Raw genomic sequence first — 24,906 nt, forward strand, 5'->3', positions numbered from 1 at the left:
GACAAAGACTTTCTAGTGTGGCAGGTCTATGAAAAGCATACTGCGCTCCTGGGTCAGAGGACATCTACCAAGGTGAACAGAAAGATCTGGGAGAGCATCACAAAGAATGGCCACCAGGACAGGGGAGTAGCTCAAGCACCATTGGTGGGACACCAGGGCGGCTGTAAAGGCCAAGTTGGTACAGACTGAGTGATCTTCATGCCATATAGGAGGGGGCCACCATGTGAGGTGCACCTGATGCTAACAAAAGACCTGGTCCAGACAAGTCTGCAGCAGGATTATGTGACAGGTGTCCATAGTGGGTGCATAGATTTGGAGGCTGTGAAAGGAGGTGGTCATCAGATGATGCAGGCAGAAGTGCTTGCTATGGCCAAACAGAGCCAGGCCCAGGATGCACCATGGGAACAGAAGAAGAACCAACCAAAAGTTTGCATTTGTTAAACGAGGCAGCATCCACAAGAGGACAATCAGATGGTCAAGCTCCACTTCACATGGCCAGATACATCATTGCCTGAAATCTCACATGTACATGACACTGTGTGGGCAGTGGGTGTCTAGTGATGCTGTGGCCAGTGGTGGGCCTTTGGGGCATGGCATTGTTCCAGTGATACAAGCACCACCCTCCATGGATGTGATGGCAGAAAAACTTGCACAGAACTGATCGTAAGGCATTGTGATGATCAGGTGGAAGTCTATACATACAGAGGTAGAATGTCTGTGAAAGAAAATGTGCTGGATGCATAGAGAGGCTAGAATATCAGCGAGGGAAAGCACAGCTGAGCCAAAGTGATATCAGATCACATTTGCAAGTCATCTGGTATCATTGCTACTGTCCTTTGTGGCCATGACTCCACTTTGCAGGATGTAAATCATACACTGAACCGTCTGACTGAGCTCATATTCCCCCATGAGACAAGTGCATCCTCCTCAGAAACCATAGAACACAGCAGCTCCCCATGCAGAGGCAGATGTGGTGATCACGGACACAAAAAATATCCTCAAGGAAGATCTCACTGTGCTAACTCACATTTTGACTTTTTCTGGACCCAACCTCATGCTGGACCATTGTTGACTCCATCTAGACCCATCCAAATCCCACACCAGTCCATTAATGAGGCTCCCACAGTCATCTGCCAGGATGGACCACCAATGACTTTCTCTCAGTTCTCTTCTGTTAACGGTGGCTGGCACATAGCTATCCATCATATTTCCAGAGTGGGATCCCTCCCCGTTGGAGAACAGCAAAACATCCGCAGTCTACTGCCACACCAGACCATCAGTGATAGTCCCTGAATCCTGCCATGTTGTCACTGCATTGTGAGCCACTTCTGGCACACATGCTTCTCCTGCTCCAACACCTCATCTCTAAGCAGATGCTTCTCCCACTCAGATGCCTCATCTCTGCCATCACCTGACCCGCCACCCACCGACCCTCATCCCTTCCCTTCCAGTGAGTATTCACACTTTAACATTCCAGAGATATACTCCTGCTGGTTCCCCAGTGTGCTAAACAGCTTCAGACCTGACTTCTTCTGTCTTTTTTTCCCCCCTTTTTCCTTTCTTTTTTTGCAGGTGGGTGCATCTTCGTCATCAGTGCTCGACACTGCAGTATGCGGAGATGGTGGCTTCCTGCCAGCTTGCTTATCACCATTGTTTTGATGAGATAGTGGATCATCTATTTCTCTTTCTTCAGAACAAGGATGCTTCATCTGCCTTGCCAGGCTTTCAGAAGGGGATCTCCCAGTTTATGGACCTCTGGATGGAATTTGTGGACTTTTATGCAACCTTGCATTTTATGCAAATGTTTTGAAGTCAATTCTAAATGTTTACTTGTGCAATTGCTTTTGAAGTCAAGTAAACAATCTGAAACTTTTACATGGGTCTTGTGTTTTTTTTGTTTTTTTTTTATCTTTTAGGTCCTCTGACGGGATGGTCTGGGCCTGCAGCCTGCGTCCAGAGATTTGCATGACTGGTCTTGTAAATGTTTGGACCAAGGATGCCGTATCTCTGTTTCATGAATGTAACAGGCCCAGCATCCTTTGTTTGGAGAGACTTACACAGTGGTGTGGAAGTCTCTGAACCAAGGATCCTGAGCCAGCAACACCCATGAAACCCCCAGGCCAGGCCCAGCATCTTTGGTCTAAGGACTTCCACACCACTGTGAAAGTCTTTCCACCAAAGATACTGGCTTCTGTTTCACAGCTGTCAAAGGAACAGCATCGTTGGTCCAGAGACTTCCATAGGGGTATATTAGGTCAATCATATAAAATGCACTGGGTGTGGACTTGGCCACAGAAAGCCATGAATAAACTGAACTACAATTACATTATAGTAAGCCTTCAATATCATAACTGCCAGAACTCAAACAGTAACAGCCCTACCCATCAAAAAGCAACAGTGCAAATATTACACCAAGCTTAAAACACCAACACACCTCCTATTAGGAAACAGGACAAGCCAGGCTGTGGTAAATCCCTACACAGAAACTACATGCTAGCAGAATACCTCACCTCAGCCACACATGCAGAACATGCTCTCACCAAATACAGAAGAAAGAGACCATAAAATATAAATAGAAACGTGCAGACAAAAACTGAACTGGAAATCATAAGAAGCCAGACTATGTATGCAGTGCAAACATCAAATACAGTCAAGACATATAAAAGCATGCCAATAAAAATAATATGCCAAATCAGCTGATGACTAGAACATCTAATAATGAAAAACACACACAAAAATGTTGAAATATTTACCAATGAAATATTTAAAAATACATCATCCAGTAATTAAAAGACATTTTAAAAATCCCCAGTTCTCCATACCTGGGAATTTTAGATTTCCAGTTCACCTTGTCGTAGATTGGAGGGTGCACAAACTTTAACCTTTCTCTCTCACAAGCATGTACACAAATACACAGACACACTCACCAGAAAAATTTTCACTATACAAATTTGAACCAGTGCTTAGTGAAACTGAATTAAATTTTTGTTTACAATGGAGGAAAAGATCTCCCTGACAAGCAGGGAGAGCATTCAGATTTTTGTAATCATTGGACTAAAAAACTCCAAATGCACTTTAATTACAATAAACACTTTTTATAACTTTTTTTTAGAATTAATCCACAACTTATCTTAGAAAATTCTTCAATAATTGTTTAAGCTAATTGCTGTGTGAAATTGAGATTGTGATCATAATGCCCACCAACAATGGCCAGCGTTTAGCGTAAGCTGCTTCAAGGCTGACTACCCTGACAATTTTGAACATGAAATTGAGCAACAGAGCTCCTGCTCTCAACACATGCACTCAGGCACTCACATAAACACTCACAAGCACTGACAGACATAGACACACATACACACAGGCACTTTCTCTTACTCACAGACAGTCTCACAGAAACACACACACGTGCACTCTCTCATTCTCATACAGGCACTCTCAAACATAGACACACACATACACTCTTCCACTCTCTCTCACACACACACAGACACTCTCACAGTCACAGATATGCGCTTTCACACTGTCACATACACCTAAGCACCCTCATACTGTCACACATGCACAAGCACCCTTTCACTCACACACACAAGCATTCTTTTCACTCTCATATACACACAGACAGATCCTCTCACTCACACACTTTGGACTTCTCACTCTTCTTCACCCACAGGGCCTCATCTTCAGCTAAAGGGCCTTCCTAATGCTGGCGGGGAGTCAGCACCCCGTCAGCAGGTCATTAGACCATGCCGCCACCACGCGTTTTTCTGAATACTGGTGGGGAGGCCTTCTGACTGCTGCTACCATGGAGCCTTCCAAATGCAACCCCTCTGGTTTTAGAACATGAGGCAGGGTGAAGCGGCCACTGCAGGAGGAATTTTTTTGCCTCTCCCAAAATATTGCTACCTGAAGTGACTGCCTCACCTTGCTTCATTATAGAACCGCCCTTAGGTGCAAGAGTAGCATGGGTGCAATCATTTGTGCCCATTATATTCAGCATGCCAACTATGGCAAATAAAGCATGCTTCAATCTCCTGCCACTCCGTAAACTGCTGTGAACACTTGATGTACTGCCCCTTGATGTACTAATGTCTCACCTGTTTCATTATGGCCCGCAGTACCTTGAAAACACTGACTGGTCCGCACCAGCCACCACAGCTTTCTGGAATGATTCTGTGGAAAGAAAATGCAAGGCATTGAGCTTGACCACGCCTGGAATGGCATTGTCCACGCTCTGTGAGAGGATCTATACCATCCTTGATTTCTTCAAGGAGAGAGAAAGAATTGCCCTGGAGCACCACACCACATCTGTCTCTGGCAAGTCCAGCAGCGTTGTCCTCAGGCAGAATATCAGCTGCCTGCGTGCTCTTCTGGGAGAGGCTCGAGCCAAGTCCCGCTCCTCATGGGCCTTCCTCTCTTTTTCTGCAATAAACCATCTTCTCTCTCTCTGTTCCCTCTCTCTTCCTCATTGTAAAGCTTCTGCCACTAAAATTCTTCAGCTGACCTTCAAACTATACCAGAGCATTAGAAAAAAAGTGTATGTAACCCATGCTTACAACAGAAAAGCACCTGCACACGGTCACCACACTTTAACTTTTACTCCTGCCCCGACCCAGGCATTAAAAAAACCTGCATAAAAAAACAGAGGCACTAAAATGTCTTCCTGTTAGTGCGGCTCTCTGCATTGCCCTGTAACAGCTAATTGCTTCATTTACTTAGCATTTGCATGCGATCACACTAAGCCAACCTCGTGTTTTTACTTCAATTTTTGCACTGGTTTTTTTGGGGCCCTGAAACCTATCTTACATACATAAGTAAGGTTAGTGCCAAAAAACCCACAGAAAATCGGAGTACAAACACGTGGTTGGCTTAGCGCGGCTTATTACAATGGCTCCATAGTAAATTATGGCAGAAAAAAAAGAGACTATCCAGCCCATCCAATCTGTTCAGTTATTCTGTCCACGCTGCTAAGGATACATCCCAGCTGGCAGCCACAGAGGGTGACTACCTCCATGATATCTCCTTATCGAGGACAGTCTTTTTTGTCTTGCTTCTTTGTACTCCACCATCTTCAGTAGATGAGCATGGAATAAAACCCTCTGGAAAACAGGATCCATTACAATTAGTCCCAAGGGATGGTTATGAACATCTGTATCTGCTTTGCTCTTCATCTTTGTTCTAGCTAGCATGATGTGCTCATTTGAGCACTTCATATAGATAGTTTAGGGTAGTCTGTAAATTGCAGGACTTGATTTTGTTAATGAGATTGGACTATGTTGCCTTGACATTTCTATTTACACTAAAATGTATTTTTTTGTGATATTTGCTGCTTTCAATAAAAAATATTTTGCAAAAAAAAAAAGATAGTTTGGTATGAGTGACCCTTGTTTTACTTTACAATAAACACATTTTAGGTGATATCTTTCCATTGGAATAACTTAGTGCAGGGGCGCTCAAACCGGTCCTTGCTCCCCCCCCCTCCCCCCATTCAGTCAGATTTTCAGGATTCTCTAATGAATATGCATCAAATTGATTTGCCTGCACTAACTCCTATGTATGTAAATTTTTCTCATGCATATTCATTAGGGATATCCTGAAAACCCTGACTGGCTGGGGGAGAGGGGCCCAAGAACTGCCTTACTCACCTTTGACTTAGTGTTCTGGTCTCCCCCCTGCTTCTGAGGACAGTTTGGAAAAATATAAATATTTTTTCTCTCTCTCCTCTTTGTTCTTCTTTTCTTCCTTCCTATCCTTTTTTTCTCCTCTTCCCCTTATCTTATTTCCTTTTCAACATCGCCTCCCCCTCTGCTCCTTTTCCTCTTCTCCTTGGTTTCTTTGTCTCCTCTTCTCTAACCTTTCATCGCCAGCACTGCTGCTGTTCTCCCTATTGGGCCTCTTCAGCTTCCCTCCAAGGACCCAGCAGGCTGCTGCTCCTCCCCCTGCCAGGCCTGTATGGGCCACTGCTGCCACTTGCACCATGCCAGGGCAGCTCAGTGGAACAGCAGCCCTCGTTGACTAGGCTGTGATTATAAAACAACTGAAGATGCTTCCCACACAGTTTAAACAAAAATATATATCTTGTCTTATTATATGGCCAATATAGGAATATATTTATAACTTGCTTTCGAGAGTTAGGCTTCCTTTGTTGGGTCAGTTCAGAATGAGCATAGCCGGGAGCTCAAGGAATTTGCATGAAGTGCTGGGTCTCAGGGAAAACATTAAAATGCTCCAGGCTTCTCTTTTCACTGCCTCAGCCACTCCCTCTTCAGTAAGGCTGCAGGTAGGGGAAGAGGAAGCCTAGAACACAGACAGCATGCGAGAGAAACTGGAGCTGTGATTCCAGGACTTGGGACTCGGCTGAAATTAGAGTAAAAGTGCGCAAGTCTGTGAGCTGTGACTTACAGGGAGGTTAGGAGCAAAGAAAGTGTTGGGATCAGGGAGGGAGGAAGAAAAGTAATGCTGGGGTCATCTCTGGTGGGGGAAAAGTGGTAGTGGTGGTGGCAGCAGCAGAGAGAGATCGTGTAGATTAGCAAGAAGGACTGGACCAGAGAAAATTGATGGGATTAGGGGGAGTAATCTAAGGGTACAGATAGGGTAATGAGTGTATGGAACGGCGCTCCCATGGAGGTGATGGAGACGAGGACAGCATCTGAATTCAAGAAAGCATGGGATAAGCAAGTGGCAGGGATTGTGAAGCTGAGCAGTTGTGTGGATGGGCAGACAAGATAGGCCATCAAGTTTCTATGATACTATTACATGCATTCTTCCTTTTACCTCTCTCCACCCCCATCCCCCCCAGTCAGTGTCAGGGGGATCACAGCTCAGAAGTTCCCAGATATGAAAATGAGGTGCAAATAACATTGACCAAATAGAGTAACTTGTGATGATAACGCTGGCATTTTTATTTTCCTTTGAAATCTTTCATCAGGACCACAGGAAGGAGGATGACAAAGGTTATCAGAGATTTCCTCTATGCACAGAAAGTGCAAGCCCCTGTGGAACTTTACTCCGATTGGCTGTTGATGGGTCATGTGGATGAGTTCCTGACCTTTGTTCCAGCTCCAGACAGAAAGGTGACATAACCCCAGTACATTCTAACAATAAAACTGGTAGGAGAAAAGCTTTCATATATTTTTTAAATTTAACTTCCAATATTAGGTGCTGTGCTATCGTAGGCACTGATACTACAGCCACGATGGACAGTCTATGGCAGGGTTCGTAAATATTAGGTTCGAAAAGTAGTTTGGTTAACTAATACATAAAGTAAATGTAAATAAAGTTCATGAAAATTAGAGAGAGAAAGGGAGCCTGTGTGTGAGAAAGCATGAGTATATGAGAGAGAGGGAGCATATGTGTATGTGTGAGTGTGTTATGTGCATGAGAGAGCATGTATATGACGGAGTTTGTGTATATGTGTGAGCATGAAAGAGAGAGCCTGTGTATGAGAGATGGAATGTATGAGAGAGACCATGTGTGTGTGAGAGAGAGGGAGCATGTGTGTTTGAATGAGAATGAACATGTTCATGTATGAGAGGAGGAAGTTTGTGCACCCCTCTCCCCAACCCTACTCATTCATGGCAATTTCAGGGTAACTGGAAATCAAAAAGGTCCCCGGTATGGAGAGTGGGAAATTTTAAAATTCTTTTTAGTTTTATTATTGGCTATTTTGCTATGTCTGATATTTTGAAATATTTTGTTTATTGGGAAATTTAAAAATAATTTAAATGAGTTTTAAATTATTGGATGTTGTGTGTCATTTGTTTTAAAATATTCTTTTATCAGTATGGTTTTACTATTATTGACATTTTATATTTCTTGATTGTATTATTTGATGTTTATGATGAATATTTAAACTGTGTACTCTATATTTGGAGAGTGTCTCTCTGTGTTCTGCATGAGGTGTTCTGCTAGCATGTAGTTTCTAAATAGGGATCTATTGCAGCCTAATTTGTTTGGTTTTTCTAATAGGAGGTGTATTGGTGTTTTAGGGCCTGGTACATTATTCGTAGTACTGCCTTTTCATAGGTACGGTTCTTACTGTTTGACAGTTAGCATGCTATGGGGTATGGCAGGTTTTCAATTAAATAATGTATTTTGTATAATACAATGTTCCTGGTAGTGGAGGGAGTTTGTGTTGTTGAGGTGAAATCAGAATTTGATTATTATGTTTTTATAGGGAGTAGTAAGGAGAAATGTCCTTGTTCTGCCCTGCACCCTTTGTTGGGGGAGTTTCTGTAAACACAGGGTATTGTATGTGAGGTGCAGGTTTTATATTGGGATTTGTCCCACTCCTATCTAGAAAAATTTTTGGATTGATGCTCTTGAATAATTTTTGTGGTTGTATTACTAGATGGCTGAAACTGGCCAGGTTTGTTTTCTTACTTAGAAGGTTCTTCTGCCTGGAGAGGTCCTTGACATGCATGCCCAGCACCTTGTAACAATGGTGCAAAATGTTTGGGGCAGTGCCTCTTGCTTTATGAACGGTTTTGACTCTGCATGTATGGAATTTGGTAACAGGCAGGTGTGGAGAGAGCCATTGGACCCCTGCCAAGATCAAACTAACAGGGTGGTTTCCATGTTACAGGTGATTTTCTTTAAAAATCATAAAATAAACTTGCTGGGGGAGGAGGCGGGTTGGGAGGGAAATATTTGCACCAAACCTCTCCACATCTCCCTTTTAGTGATGTGGGCCTGTCTCAAACACCCCTCCTTCCCCTTTCCCACCAGTCTCTCACTCTGTCACTGCTCCACAATCCATCCCAACCAGTCCCCCTCTCTCACTCTGCCAGTCCAGTCCTGCCAGTTGCTCTCTCTCCTTTCATAAGTTCATCCCTACTTGTCTCTCCCTCTATCAGTACATCCTTACAGTTGCTATCTCTCTCTTTCCACCAGTCCATACCAGTCAGTCTGTCTCCCTCCACTAGTCCATCCCTACCAGTTTTTTCTCTCTCTCTCTTTCCACCAGTCCATTTCCACCAGTCTCTCAATTTCCTCCATCAGCCCCCTTCTTGCCAGTCTGTCTCTCTTTCTCCCTCCCTCCACAGTCCATCCTGGTCAGTCTCTCTCTCCCTCCACCAATCCATCAATGCCATTCTGTCTCTCTCTCTCTCCATCCTCCCAGTCTCTTTCTCTCTCTTTCCTTCCACCAGTCCATTCCCCTCAGTCTGTCCAGATCCAGACAGATCCAACTGTGTGACTGCCTGTAGTTACAACATAAGTTATTGAATATGAGTACATTCTTGCATATTTACTACTGTACTTTGCAATTATATGCAATATTACAAAATTGTTCAGTTAAACTGAGGTAAACAATCTTATTTTAGTTGCAATTATTGTAAATAGATCTTTCTGTAAATAAGTTCCTTCTATTTTGACGGTTGTTTGTTATTCTCTATTTCACGCTACCTATTTTTTCCCTCTCTTCTCCTGTCTCCCTTACCCCGCCTCCTCTTTCTGGCCTGCTCCCATCCCCTGATCCCTGTTCATTGTAATTCCTCCTCTATTTGAGTTAATTGTAAACCGGCGTGATGTGCCAAACGAACGTCAGTATATTAAAAGTTGTTAAATAAATAAATACATAAATAAATATGTATTCTGTTTATATCAGTGTAACCACACCCCGATGTGCAGGTCTGGCACAGGTGGGGCACAAACATATTTGCTTTTTTTATCGGGGCTGAGTTCTCTCCTGACTAGCTCTACCATGTTACCCTTTCCCCCAGGGTCGGGATCCTTTGTTGCTAGTGGTGGGAGAGGTCCACTTTCACGGCCTATAGTAACCGGGGTGTCCTTTATACACAATTCTCCTCCCTTCATGCCCCCCATAGAAAGGGGGTACTTATATGTCTCAGTGCATGCCAGATAAACCACTGGAGCCACCGTGTTAGTGTCCAAAATAATAATTTTACTATTGAAAATGTGTGAAGAATGGCCCAGCCTGGTCCTGCACATACTCAAAAGGGAACACCAGGGGCATTACCTCACAATCCCTGCTCTAGGGGTCATCTTCCTGCACGTGGAGCACTCTGAGATGTCACAGTCCTTCCCCAGGCAGAGAACTCATCTATCATGGGGATCAATGAAAGACACAATTAAACCACACAGGGGCATTTGTTGAATCTACGGGCCCTCTTTTCTTTCTGTGGCATCAGATAAAAAATAACCAAGGCAAAATCAAATGACTGAATTTTATTTAAAAATTTACAGATGCCGCTGTGTACTCTGATACTGATATATACAGCAGTCACTGAAAAAAGCAAAAAAAAAAATTGAAAAATGACCAAAAAGCCTTAGGACAACTGAGAGGGCCCTGAAAAAATAATGCTGAAAAATAAAAAAAAAATTCTACACAGAGAAAAAGACCACTACTGAAGGGGCCCCGTGCAATGTCTAGGGAATCAGAAAAGTTTCATAAAACAGGAAGAAATTCATCCTCTCCAGAGCTCTCTCCATTATTTAAAGCTCTAATCACCACTGCAACCTCAAGAGAGGTAATCAAAGAATCTAATCTTTCAGAAGCCTCCCTCGACAATACAGCTTGCAAAAAATGAGAGAAGACAAAGATGTGTAAAATCCATTACACGCCTCACAAATTGAGTCATTTTCACTAGATAACTCACCTATATAGATACGAATCTCCATCACAAAATTTGCTGTCAAAGATGCCTTTAACTTATGTGCCAATAATTTATCTGCCATATTACCTTTATCATAAGATAACTATTTAACCCTTCTCCAGGTCCTATCCACTTTATTAATTATTAAAGTCTTTAATACCGCTCTTTTATGTAAACAATCTTCATCAAGTATGATGAAAGGAATTTCTTATTCAACAGTTCTGTCTGCCCCAACTGATCTCTAGCAATATCTTATGACTTGTTCAGAAAGCACCTTCAATCTGTTGCCAAAGCTATTAACGACCCCTTGATTGTTGCCTTGGCTACATCCCACAAAATATTGACTGAGACCTCACCATTATTGTTAATTTCTAAAAACTTCTCCATAGCATTCACAACGAACTCACAAACAGTCTTATCCCTCAGCAAGCAGTCATCCAGTTTCCACCCTCTAGAACAGGGGTGCTCAACTCGATAGTGTGCCAGCTTAGCAGGAGTTTCCAAATTCTATACTATCCGAAAGACTTCTGCAAGGAGATCCCTGTCCCTACAGAATTTATCCAAGTCCAGAGATGGAGGGACAATATTTCATCACCTTGATGAAGTCAAGGGTAATTGGGACAGGGTTCTCATTCCTCTCAAAGGGATGAGAACCAAATGTCCCAGCTTCCATCTTTGCCTGGCTGGATTTCTCTGCAGAAAGTGAGTGAAAGCTAGATGCCACCACAGGGACCTCTAATGAGGGCTTCCAAGGCATGGAGTCATGTGGAACTCCGCCTTATGGGAACTAATCTAATATCTTGGACCCAAGATGTTGAAGAGTGTCCTATTTGTCACTGGCTGCTAATGATATAAAGAAAGTCTTTACCAATTCAACTACTTGGTCCAATGGCTGGTGCCCTTTGCCTGGAGATGGGGAAGAGACATTTTCTTCTGTATAGGATCCATTATAGGATCATCTTCTTGAGATGGGTCCTTACCTGGGTCAACTGTACTGTGGTGGTCGATGGTCAGTTAATAATTATATGACGCATCAGGTAACCAGGTTGGTGCCTTGACTGGCTTACATATGAAACTACCTATTGTCCATCTTCATATATTTATGAAACAAGGAGAGTTAATTAAGCAGTATTTCATATATTAGTCTGTTAGGGGTTAAAGACTGGATTTTTTTACATCTTTCTCTTTTCTCACAGATTTTAGAATATATCTCTTTTTTTTCCTCTGTTACTATTGACATCCAGACAACAGTGTCACTGACCACTGTCTGACCCAAATTAAAGTCTGGATGCTAGCAAATCAAATAGTATTGAATATTCACTATCAGAAGCTATGTGGTTATCTTTAAGTTTACTACTTGACACTTGTACTGGACTAATAGTAGATGTTAACGTCAACCCTTTCAAGACACTGTTCAAAACCTGGGTTTCCAGTTCGATTCTTCTATGTCCTGCATAGTTTATATTTGTTCTTTGTTGTAGTCAGGGTTTTGAAAATCAATGTTATTAAAATACATCAGACATTTTTTGTCTATGAATGATTTTAGAACAATTGTACAAGCCTTTCTTTTAATTGCCATTGTTTACGAAAACTCCATGTTCATTGGTCTTCCGAAATATCAACTTCACACATTTTAGCTACACCAAAATGCTACAGCCAGACTGATCATAAATAGTTATATTAATGATCATATTTCACCAGTTTTAATTCAGCTTCACTGGTTGCCAGTAGCACAACATATGAAAATTCAAAATTTTAATACTGGTTTTTAAATCAATCCGAGGAGAGGGCCCTACTTATTTGTCCCACTTCATTTCAGTTTACCAACCATCTTGATGTCTAAGCTCTGAAAATAATTGTACATTGATTTTTCCCTCTTATAAACATATTCATCTGCCTGTGATATGTGCCCATGCCTTTTTAGTTATTGGGTCAATATAATGGAATTTGCTACCTCGCGATCTAAGTATTATCAATGACATCCAAGGTTTTCCACAGACAAAACTTAATTGTTTACTGAATCTTTTCCTAATATGTGAATTTATGTAACTTGACTTCTATTTTAAAATGTCTGTTTTGATGTATTGTATATCTGTTTTTAAATATTAATGGTAACCATGTGAACTGCTTAGTATGATTCTATCGATTAAACAGTCTATAAGAATTTTAAAATAAATAAATAGCCATCTATGATAGACATCTTTCAGCCACAGACTGCAATCCTTGAAGCCACTGGAAGTGTCCTTCTTGGAGCCAGACATCTTTATGCTTTTGTTATCAATTTTATTTTATTTTTTTTGTAGCACTGAAAACAGCTGTTGAGGGATTGCAGAGGCAGCAAGGCAACTCTGAAAAGAGTTGAAGACTGCAGAAAAATGAAATGATCTAAAACAAGAGAGAGAATACACATCTGAGTGGATGCTTTCTGTAGTTCTGCCAGTTCTTAGTACAGTTTGATTTTATTTCTCTAGTTCATAATTTTAGTTGTTTCTTTGTTTTTGTTTTCTCTTTTCTTCCCAGGGTTTCCGTTTACTCCTGGCCAGTCCAGTTGCCTGCTACAAACTGTTACAGGAAAAGAAGCGGCTGGGCCATGGAGATGCTGCCATGTTCCAAGGTAAGTTGGTACCTATACCTTTTTTGCCAATACATCTGAGATCATTAAATCCAGGAATCTGGAAAAAGCATGATAGTGGAATGAAATTTCAATAAAGTAAATGTTACTAATAGTAATTTGCATTTAACATCTTTCAACTAAATAGAATCTCAATGCACATTATAGTTGTAATATTACAAAAATGTATGTCCAGTCCCTTCTAAGGTGAATAGGCTGGAAGCCAAGTTTGATTTTGAGTTTCATGATTGCTTCCAAATAGGACTAGTGATTATTATTTTTAAAATTCTTGCACAGTAAACTTAAGACAGGAATGGAAAGTCATACAAAGTCAGTGGCTATGTGAAGATAGAAAATTACAGGGGGCAATTTTCAAAAGTCATTTAGCTGTGTGAATAAAAGTATGCTGATTATTACACAACCCACACTCCTATGAAGCCTTTCCCAGGATTAGGTCAGGCGAGGCACTGCATACATAGTTTTGTCCTGAAAACTTATCTGCAGAGAAAGTAGATGCAGGTCCTTTTTTTAGGCAATTTTCAAAGTGAATGCACGTGCACACCTTCTCTTTGAAAACTGGTACAAAATTGGCAGGTAAAACTATCTATGGACTTTTTGTCTGCATGTCCAGTTTTGAAAAGTCCCCGCACAAAGTAAAGTTTTGTAAATTGGTTGTCCAAAAACAGTTTTCCCTTAATATGGCGGAAGGTAGTACATGCACATTAATTCACAGCGTACGTAATTCCTGGGGAAGTGTTTTGAGTGGGATTGGAAAACAAAGTGCATGGCTAGCTTTTTCAAGTCTCCACGCATTTTTATGTAGAAAATCTGCTGCAAAAAATACAGGGGTATGTATGCTTCGGTGTTTACTAAAGAGTATGTTGGGGAGATACCCGTTCCGGAGAAGGTTTTCATGGGTAATGATTCAGATGGACTGAACCAAATTACGGTGAACCTAGAAGATGTGGTAGGCCTGATTGATAAACCGAAAAGTAGTAAATCACCTGGACCGGATGGTATACACCCCAGGGTTCTGAAGGAACTCAAAAACGAAATTTCAGACCTATTAGAAAAAATGTGTAACCTATCATTAAATCATCCATTGTACCTGAAGACTGGAGGATAGCTAATGTAACCCCAATATTTAAAAAGGGGTCCAGGGGCGATCCGGGAAACTACAGTGCCAGGAAAAATAGTGGAAAGTGTTCTAAGCATCAAAATCACAAAACATATAGAAAGACATGGTTTAATGGAACAAAGTCAGCGTGGCTTTACCAAAGGCAAGTCTTGCTTCACAAATCTGCTTCACTTTTTTGAAGGAGTTAATAAACATGTGGATAAAGGTGAACTGGTAGATGTAGTGTACTTGGATTTTCAGAAGGCGTTTGATAAAGTTCCTCATGAGAGGCTTCTAGGAAAAGTAAAATGTCATGGTAAAGGTGGTGATGTCCTTTCGTGGATTACAAACTGGCTAAAAGACAGGAAACAGAGAGTAGGATTAAATGGACAATTTTCTCAGTGGAAGGGAGTAGACAGTGGAGTGCCTCAGGGATCTGTATTGGGACCCTTACTTTTCAATATATTTATAAATGATCTGGAAAGAAATACAACGAGTGAGGTAATCAAATTTGCAGATGATACAAAATTGTTCAGAGTAGTTAAATCACAAGCAGATTGTGATAAATTGCGGAAGACCTTGTAAGACTGGAAAATTGGGCATCGAAATGGCAGATGAAATTTAATGTGGATAAGTGCAAGGTGATGCATATAGGGAAAAATAACCCATGCTAGGTTAGGTTCCATATTAGGTGCTACCACCCAAGAAAGATCTAGGCATCATAGTGGATAACACATTTAAATCGTTGGTTAAGTGTGCTGCGGCAGTCAAAAAAGCAAACAGAATGCTGGGAATTATTAGGAAGGAAATGGTGAATAAAACGGAAAATGTCATAATGCCTCTGTATCGCTCCATGGTGAGACCCCACCTTGAATACTGTGTACAATTCTGGTCGCCGCATCTCAAAAAAGATATAATTGCGATGGAGAAGGTACAGAGAAGGGTGACCAAAATGATAAGGGGAATGGAACAGCTCCCCTATGAGGAAAGACTAAAGAGGTTAGGACTTTTCAGCTTGGAGAAGAGATGGCTGAGGGGGAATATGATAGAGGTGTTTAAAATCATGAGAGGTCTAGAACGGGTAGATGTGAATCAGTTATTTAGTCTTTCAGATAATAGAAAGACTAGGGGGCACTCCATGAAGTTAGCATATGGCACATTTAAAACTAATCGGAGAAAGTTCTTCTTCACTCAATGCACAATTAAACTCTGGAATTTGTTGCCAGAGGACGTGGTTAGTTCAGTTAGTATAGCTGTGTTTAAAAAAGGATTGGATAAGTTCTTGGAGGAGAAGTCCATTACCTGCTATTAAGTTGACTTAGAAAATAGCCACTGCTATTACTAGCAATGGTAACATGAAATAGACTTAGTTTTTGGGTACTTGCCAGGTTCTTATGGCCTGGATTTGCCACTGTTGGAAACAGGATGCTGGGCTTGATGGACCCTTGGTCTGACCCAGTATGGCATGTTCTTATGTTCTAATTCCCTTACTGGTGAAGACTCTCTGGAAGCTTCGTGAGGATAGAGGGACTATGATTCTTATAGCCCCTTATTGGCCGAGACAGGTCTGATTTCCATTCCTGTGGGGAAATGTCCATCCAGAGACCGATCAATATGGGGTCTTCCCCAGATCTCATCATGCAAAACCAAGGCAGGCTGTAGCATCCTGATCTCCAGGCCCTGTTGCTCACAGCCTGGATGTTGGGAGGTTATTCTGCAGTCACTTGATCTATTAGAGGATGTGTCTGTGGTCCTGGTGGCTTTTAGAAAGCCTTCCACTAAAATGAAGTGGAAGAGGTGTTTTGTGTGATGTGAGCAAAAGGCTCTAGATCCCGTTCTTCTGCCCCACACAAGAACTGCTTGATTACCTTCTACACCTATCGGAAGCTGGCTTAAAAAACAATTCTGTTATAGTTCATCTTAGTGCAATTGGCGTATACCACCAAGGTGTAGCTGATACACCCATCTCTGTACAGCCCATAGTTGTATGCTTCATGTGGGACTGCCCTAATGCATCCCGCTGTGCCTTGGGACTTCAACGTAGTGTTAGCTCAGCTGATGAAAGCGCCTTTTGAGCCACTGCACACCTGTGACGTGAAGTACCTGAAATGGAATGTCAATATTTTTGGTGGCAGTCACTTCAGCGTGTAGGGTCAGCGAACTCCAGGCCTTAGTGACTTATCCACTTTATACTACATTTTATCATGACAGGGTGGTCTTCCATACACACCCTAAGTTCCTGCCTTAAGGTGGTGATGGATTTCCATTTTAACCAGTCAATCGTCCTGCCAATATTCTTTCCCAGGCCCCATTCACACCAAAGTGAATGAGCACTGCACAGTTTGGACTGCATCTGGAGCAGACCAGAAACTCAAAGATAGTCCACCCAACTTTTTGTTTCTTTTGATAATTGTCTAGCAGATTGCATCTCCTTCTGTTATGCCCAGGCAGGACTGTATCTTGGGGGTCATATCAAGGCTCAGGGAGGAAGGCTCTGATATAGATTTAAGTAAACCCATGCTAAAATTGTACAAATACCTGCTATAATAATGGAAGTGAATGCATTTTTCATACTGACGCTAGAATAATCTGACTGAAAGTTTGCCCCCTGATGATTCCTTCTCGGGCGAAACAATAAAGGCCTTTGTCGGGGGGGTTTTGTTGAAGATTCGTTACTTGGAAGTTTCGCATCAGCAGTGCTTTTCAAACCGGACTGCCGTTTTGTCCTAATTCATCATGTTCCTTTGAAGAATTGTTAATTTGAAGCTGTGAGACAGCGCTACTTTTTAAACCAGACTGTCACTTTTTCTAGTGTATTGCTTATGTTTGTCAGATTTACAACATTGGATTTACTTTGTTTGATCTTCTGCTAAGCTTAGCCACTTAGTGGTTTGTGTTCTTTAATTAGGGTTTTAATTCAGAACTCAAAATGACATATATGAAACTTTGAAGCATTTTGTTGTAGAAATATTTTTTGTGATTACTTCTGTCTTTATTACATTGGAACAGTTTCTTCATGTATAGTAACCAGTTTAAAAAAAAAAAAGAATAATTCTTCAGTATAAATAAAAGTGGATGTTCTATAATATTGTTTCATTAGTGTTCGTTTGTTGGTATTTGATATTTGTTTAAGTATTGAACACTTTTTAAATTATTTTTAGCCATTATTTTTGTTCACTGTGTGTGTGTGTATGTGTGTGTGAAACTTCTAATACTTCTGTTTAAATATATTGTAATAAATGCATGCAATAATTATGTTTATCATAAATGTAAATGGTTAAAAGATATCATTATTTTTTTTATCCAGAGTCCACTGTTAATTAAAGTCACAGACTCTGGTAAATCTGTGCTACAGATTCTGGGAGCTCTGCCATGTCTGGGACATAAATCACTTCTAAAGCACTAGCTGGTTTCCCAGACCTGACAACTGAAGGAAAAAAAATGTTCATTCTAAACTGTTACATTTAAGAATGTCAGTTCTGTCTTGAGCAGTGCTGCACTGGGGTTTTTTTTAGGTAAAAAATTATTCAGATCAATTTAAAATAATTCTGAATGGGTCAGAGTTTGTATGCATAACATTTTCCTAATTGGTTGACTTTATAATTTTATCTCATATATACTAATGCGACTGGAATCTTATAAATCAAATTATTTCTTGTAAATTGAGCCCAGAAGGCATGAACAAAACTCAGTGCGTACCCTTAATATACTTTTTGATCTTTAATGAACTTTTTAGCATTTCAGCAACCTTGGCTAGTCCTACAAATCTGATCAATGCAATCTGTATTCCTACAAACCTAATCAGTTCACTTTTATTGCTGCAATTATCTGTATTTCTTCATCACCTTGCCACCAAGCTAGTCTGGCTTCATAGAAACACCTTTTCAGAGCACCCTTACAAGTGGGCTGTAGGCCTTCAATTTCAGAAAGAAGCAGGCCACAAGTTTTACAAGATTATGGATCATACAACAGGGTAGAAAAATGTCACAGTAGAGCTGTATAGGAGACATCCCCTAGATTTGTCCAGACACCCAGAGGGTGACAGAAGGTAAGCATTGTGGCAAGAACTAGGAAACTTGACAACCTCAGTTATGAGATCTTTGGCCTTGTAGGCCAACTGCATGTTGAAGAAATGGAAGCCCTTGTAAACTGGAAATGGAAGCTGGCCTCACTCCCAGCAAATGGCCTGATTACAAATGTATGTGCAATCAGTTGTCCCCAAAACTCTATCATGGTTAGTGTTGATACTGTCTATCATGAGGAAAATAAGTATATTGATTTATTCTCCTAAGGCACAGACTCTGTATAAAGTGGCTGACTGACTTATTCTCACTAACTCTGAGAGGGGTCTGGAAGCTGCCAGGGGCAAAAAAGACCAGGACTGTTGGGTCTTTAAGGTGGCCTGGCAAGTCATGACCTTTCTTTGTGGAAGGGCGCAGATACCCCTTCAACTGTTGGCAGAGAAATACAATGGTTTCCTTATTAACTTGCTCTTCAGATTTGAAAATTGGGTTCTGGGCCTATATATCCTCTCCATGGGGGTGATACTGCCTCCTCCTGTGTTCTCTCCATCTGCTTAAGCAGATTCCACACACTTTTATAACACTCATTGCTGCACTTCACAACCAGGTTCATCACCAGCACACCCTCAGCCACATACACGCAGAAAAACAAACCAAAACATCCTGAGACACACTGAATGACAAACAGAAAAGACAGACATACCGACAACCACAGAACAAATGACGGGAAACTCACAGAAACAGCAGACAGATTTTAAAAATACAAATGTTCATCACACAAGCACTCCAAACAATCTCCTAGAACTCAATCTGCTATATACAGCTTTGAACCTAGCACCAAGCACTAAGTCACAAAGACAAGTGAGGTTTGAATATGGGACCTTTACTAGCAGCAGTAAAAGTGTCTGTGCATATTTGATGATACACATTTACAAACCACTGAACTGTGCATGTACTTCCAAACATTTCTGGGCAAAATTGTCATTCTGAAAACTAGTTTTGTGCATATGCATATATTTTATATGTACACTCCCCATGTAACACTTTGAAAATTGGCCCCAAAAATACCTGAATGTATTGATAATGCATATCCTGATGCTCCCAGGCTATCATTTAAAGGGTTGTAGTGGTCTAAATATTGCCCTCCCAGTTGCTGTAAGACCTTGAAGGGGTCCTGAGACCACCACGTCCCAACCACTCCTAGCTGCCCCATGAGGCTTCCAGAGTAAAAATAAAAGTTGAATTTCTGAGTATTGGTCCCACCCCTATCCCTCCCCAACGAGCCCTGGTGATCCTGTAGGGCCCATAAAGCTTCCTAAGGCACCCAGCCAGCTGATGTCACCCCTTTGCTCCAAGGGTGTTTTTCACCAAGGAGAGGGGGGTGGGGTTTGTGTCCAGGGACACTCACTTTGTAAACATTTTTTTGTTTTCACTTGCCCAAGGTCACAAGCAACATCATAAGGAGAAGCAGGATTTGCACCCTGGCTTATTTGGGTTTCAGCCTGCTACTCTAATCACTAGTCTGCTTCACTCCCTATCAAGGCCTTTGTTCCTAAAAGCGAGCAGAGCAGGAGAGCCTGACCTAGCAGCACGCATTTAAGCATTCACTGCAGTCTACGCACCTGATAGAACAACAAGTGTTAGGGCTGCCAGAATGCATGGCTGAAACGTTAGAAGTCCTAGCGGTAACAAAGGCATCCACGTGCATGGGTTGTCTGACGGGCTACAGTGACAGAATGGTAGCAGTTGGATCTGTCTGTTTGGCTGCAAGTTCTTTAATAACTAGAAATCCTAATGAAAATGCAGGTGCTCATGTAGCCGAGCGCTTGGATAATTTTTTTTTTACATGCGGTATATCAAATCCAGCAAACACAAAAGAAACCCACCTGCCAGGGAACCTAGGAGGCTGGTTACTTGGGCAGCCGCCACGCTAGTATTGCTACCTCTTTAGATTATTTATAGAGCATCCTGGTTAGGAATGAGAAAGAGGAGTGGTAGAAGGAACCAAGTAGGGATCTTGTAGGTCACACTTTGGGCGGCAGCTGGGATATATCCTTAGCAGTGTGGACAGAATAACTGCACAGGGAGACTGGTCTTGTTTGCAGTTGTCACAAACAGTTTTGGAGCATGTGCCTCGGAAAGAATTTATTTACCATAGCTGGTGACATTTACATTGTATTATCTGCAAGATTCTTAAAGCCACTGCATGTGAGTGCTTGGGTTTTCTTTGTTCTCAACTCCAGTATGCATCACCCTGTATGGGTATATTACTGTGGAAACAATATTTAGGGATACAGGATGTCGCTGAAGGAGTAGTCCTTGACTGATCCCTCCCTTATGTGCGGTGATCATTATTTCGGCGGTATTGTAGCTGTGAATTGTTCACATACGGTGTTTGAGAGTATTTGGCACTAACCAGCAACTAACAACTCTGATGAAAATTTGGAGTCTATATGTCATTTAATTTATTTCTTATATAAACAAGGTCTGCCCAGAGCAGTGGATATATAAAGCAATAAAAACATTGGAACATTACATTTAAAAATATTCAGTTCTTAAAGGAAAATGAATGCATGTTACAAAATAAAATATCAATATCCTTGTTTTTTAATACAGGGCTGGAAATGAAAAGGCTGACCATTAGCAAGTTACTCTCCACTGATTCCCTGGAGCAAGAGAATAACTATGTACAGGTAAAGACAGATCAAATTCAGGACTATATTAAAAGTAAACTGGTATTTCTGAGAGAGTGCATCAGGGGCACAGCCAGAAATGGTTAACATGGGTGAGCGCTGCGGCCTGCCCTTCCCACCCACCCCCCATCCCTTACTCCCTCTTATCTTCAGGGCAGGCGCTGTGAAACACCCTTTTTTTTTTGGCAACACTTTCGGGCCGATGCAGTAAAGTGCGCTCAGGCCGAGTGCACCGTTAGCTCCCATTTGGACGCGCGTTTTCGACATGCTATTTTTACCCCTTATACAGTAAGGGGTAATAGCCCGTGGAAAACGCGCATCCAACCCCCCTCCCCCGAAACTAATAGCGCCCGCAACATGCAAATGCATGTTGATGAGCCTACTAGTCCCACGCGATTCAGTAAGTAAAATGTGCAGCCAAACCGCACATTTTACTTTCAAAACTTAACGCCTGCAGGAGTTAATTTCGGCCGGCACCAGGAAAGTGTACAGAAAAGCAGAAAAAAACTGCTTTTCTGTACACCCTCTGACTTAATATCATAGCGATATTAAGTCAGAGGCCCCAAAGATAATAAACTTTTTAAAAAATCTAAAAAAAAAAAAAAATAATCTGCCCGTGGCCCACAGCAGGTTGGATGTAGAAGGAGTTGGGATTACACTGGAAACAAGTTCTTTAAGACAGATTGTCCATAGGCTGAATCTTGTCTTCCTTCTTTGTCTAAACAATAGTGAGCTGCAAAGGTGTGAAGAGAACTCCATGTTGCTGCTTTACAAATGTCCAGAATAGGTACAGAGCGAAGGTGTGCTACTGAGGTTGACATTGCTCTGACTGAATGTGCTTTTACTCGCCCTTGAAGAGTTAGGCCTGCTTTTTCATAACAAAACTGTAAGCAGTCTGCTAGCCAGTTTGACAAAGTATGTTTACCCACTGCTTTACCAGGCTTGTTTGGATCATAAGATACAAATAGTTGACTAGATTTCCTTTGGACTGTAGTGCGGTTTAAGTAGAAGGATAGCGCACGTTTACAGTCCAAGGTATGTAAGGCTCTTTCTCCCTGGTGAGAGTGAAAAAATGTTGGTAAAACTATAGATTGGTTCAGGTGGAATTCTGTGACTACTTTTGGAAGGAATTTAGGATGAGTACGGAGGACCACCCTGTCATGTAGGAATTTTGTAAAAGGTTCGTATGTGACAAGTGCTTGTAGTTCACTGACTCTTCTAGCTGAAGTAATGGCTATGAGGAATACAGTTTTCCATGTAAGATATTTAAGGTCACAGGTATCTATGGGTTCGAATGGAGAACGCATGAGCCTGGCTAATACTACGTTCAGATCCCATTGTATGCTTGGGGATTGAAGTGGAGGCTTAAGGTGAGTCAAACCTTTCATAAATTTACTGACGAGAGGCTGTGTAGAGATAGGTGCGTCTTCCAGCTTGTTATGGTAAGCTGAGATTGCACTCAAATGTACTCTTACAGATGAAGTCCTAAGACCAGAGTCTGAAAGATGGTATAGGTAGTCTAGTAGTGAGGTAGTGGGGCAAGTGAAAGGATCTAAAGATTTCTGAGTGCACCACAAAGTAAACCGTTTCCATTTATAAGAATAATTTTTCTAGTGGAAGGTGAGCAGTGAGATGGGCCATTTTGAGAGATAGTGGTTGGAAGGTTGAGTGGTTGTAAGATCAAGCTTTCAACATCCATGCTGTCAGGGACAGGGATTGAAGGTTGGGATGGCGCAACCGACCCTGATCCTGAGTTATGAGATTGGGAGCTACTCTCAGGCGAATTGGATCCCTGACTGAGAGGTCTAGCAGTGTGGGAAACCATACTTGTCGAGGCCAGTATGGGGCTATGAGTATCATGGTCCCTTTGTCCTGTTACTGCTTCACTAGAGTTTTGGTTATGAGTGGTATCGGTGGATACGCATATAACAGGCCTGAGTTCCAATGGCGAGCAAAGGCGTCCTTTGGTAGGCTGTTCTCCTGTTGTAACAGGGAGCAGTAATTGTTCACCTTGTAGTTCAGATGAGATGCAAAGAGATCTATTGTTGGTTGACCCCAGCGTTGGAAGATCTTGGTTGCTATCTTTGGATCCCAAGGACCACTCATGTGGTTGGAACTGACGACTGAGGCGATCGGCTATTATGTTGCGGATGCCTGCCAGGTAAGTGGCTCGTAGAAGAATTGAGTGTGCTAGGGCCCAGTCCCAAATCTGAGCTGCTTCTTGGCAAAGGAGGTAGGAACCTGTCCCTCCTTGTTTGTTGATGTACCACATGGCTACTGTGTTGTCTGTCTGAATCAGCACAGTCTTGTGTGAAAGGCAGTCCTTGAACGCATGCAGTGCATAACGTATAGCTCGAAGCTCTAGGAAGTTTATTTGAAAAGAGGTTTCGGCTTTTGTCCACGTCCCTTGGGTCTTCAGAAGACCAATGTGTGCTCCCCAGCCTAAGGTAGATGCATCTGTAGTTAATATCACTTGCGGAATTGGATGCTGAAAAGGTAGACCTTTGAGCAAGTTGTTCATTGATGTCCACCAGAGGAGGGAGGAATGCAGTTCCTGCATGATCTGAATGGGAGTGGAATGGGAATGGACAATGGTTGAATGGCTTGAATACACTGAGTTTTGAGTGTCCATTGCAGTAGTCGCATGGTCAGTCTGGCCATGGGAGTGACGTGAACTGTGGAGGCCATGTGACCGAGTAGGGTGAGGCACTGATGAGCTGTAACTTGGGATTGATTTCGGAGAGAGTGTGCCAGGAGAACGAGTGTGTAAGCACGGTCTCTTGGAAGAAAAGCTTTTGCTATGATGGTATTTAAATCTGCACCGATGAATTGTAGTAGGTGAGATGGTGTGCAATGGGATTTCTGGTAGTTGATGAGAAATCCCAAGGAGTGAAGCAAGTGGACTGTGAGCTTGAGGGAATTGAGAGCTCCTTCTTGTGTTTGACTCCTGATGAGCCAATCGTCTAGATAAGGGAATACATGCACCTTTTGTTTGTGAAGATGTGCCACCGCCACTGCCAGACACTTTGTGAACACTCGAGGTGCTGAGGCTAGGCCGAATGGGAGCACTCGGTACTGAAAATGTGTCCTTCGACCAGAAATCGCAAATACTGGCGATGAGGAGGAAAGATGGGAATGTGACCGTAAGCGTCTTGAAGATCCAGAGAGCAGAGCCAATCTCCTCTTTGAAGTAGAGGTAACATGGTGCCTAATGATACCATCCTGAATTTCTCTTTTTTGAGAAATTTGTTGAGATTTCTGAGGTCCAGGATAGGATGAAGGCCTCCGGTTTTCTTTGGAATGAGGAAATAGCGGGAGTAGAATCCTCTGCCCTGCTGAGGCCTGGGAACTGGTTCTATGGCCCTGGCTCTCAGAAGGGTGGATAATTCTGTTTGTAGAATTTTGGAATGGTGGTTCACTGTCCAAGATGAGATTGGTGGAGTTTCTTTTGGTACAGTGAGAAAATCCAATCGGTAGCCGTGAGCTGTTATGGAAAGTACCCATTGGTCTGTGGTTATGGAGGTCCAGGTGTGGTGGAAAAAGGCTACACGACCTCCTACTGGCAGGTATGGAAGTGGGTTGGTGGGTTGGCTGCTGCTCTCTGATTTTCTTTCAAAATCCCGACGTTGATGCAGTTTGAGGAGGAGGTTGAGGCCTTGCAGGCCTTTGCCTAGCCTGAGGACGCTGAGCTGGGAGAGACGGTCTTGCTCGGTTTGATGGGGGATAGTAGCGGCGTTGGCGGTAGTAAGGGCGCCTTATATCCCTTCTAGGAGGTCTCCTGGCCGGGGGTTGAGTCTCCTGAGGCAGTAATGAGAGTTGCTTGAGTGTCTAAGTGTGGTCTTTAATAGTT

General features: G+C 42.2%; 1 protein-coding gene across 2 annotated transcripts in view; it reads left to right on the plus strand.

Moving 5' to 3' along the window:
- LOC115076588 (protein-arginine deiminase type-2-like) overlaps positions 1 to 24,906 on the plus strand; it is a 113,255-nt gene that overhangs the window by 74,756 nt on the left and 13,593 nt on the right. For both annotated transcript variants that reach the window (XM_029578187.1, XM_029578189.1), the window contains exons 12-14: positions 6,926 to 7,070; positions 13,134 to 13,227; positions 20,980 to 21,056. In XM_029578187.1, the coding sequence (XP_029434047.1) occupies positions 6,926 to 7,070; positions 13,134 to 13,227; positions 20,980 to 21,056 (316 nt within the window). The remainder of the gene's footprint in view (positions 1 to 6,925; positions 7,071 to 13,133; positions 13,228 to 20,979; positions 21,057 to 24,906) is intronic.

This window comes from Rhinatrema bivittatum, chromosome 15 (assembly GCF_901001135.1).
Source record: "Rhinatrema bivittatum chromosome 15, aRhiBiv1.1, whole genome shotgun sequence".
Lineage (NCBI taxonomy): Eukaryota > Metazoa > Chordata > Amphibia > Gymnophiona > Rhinatrematidae > Rhinatrema > Rhinatrema bivittatum.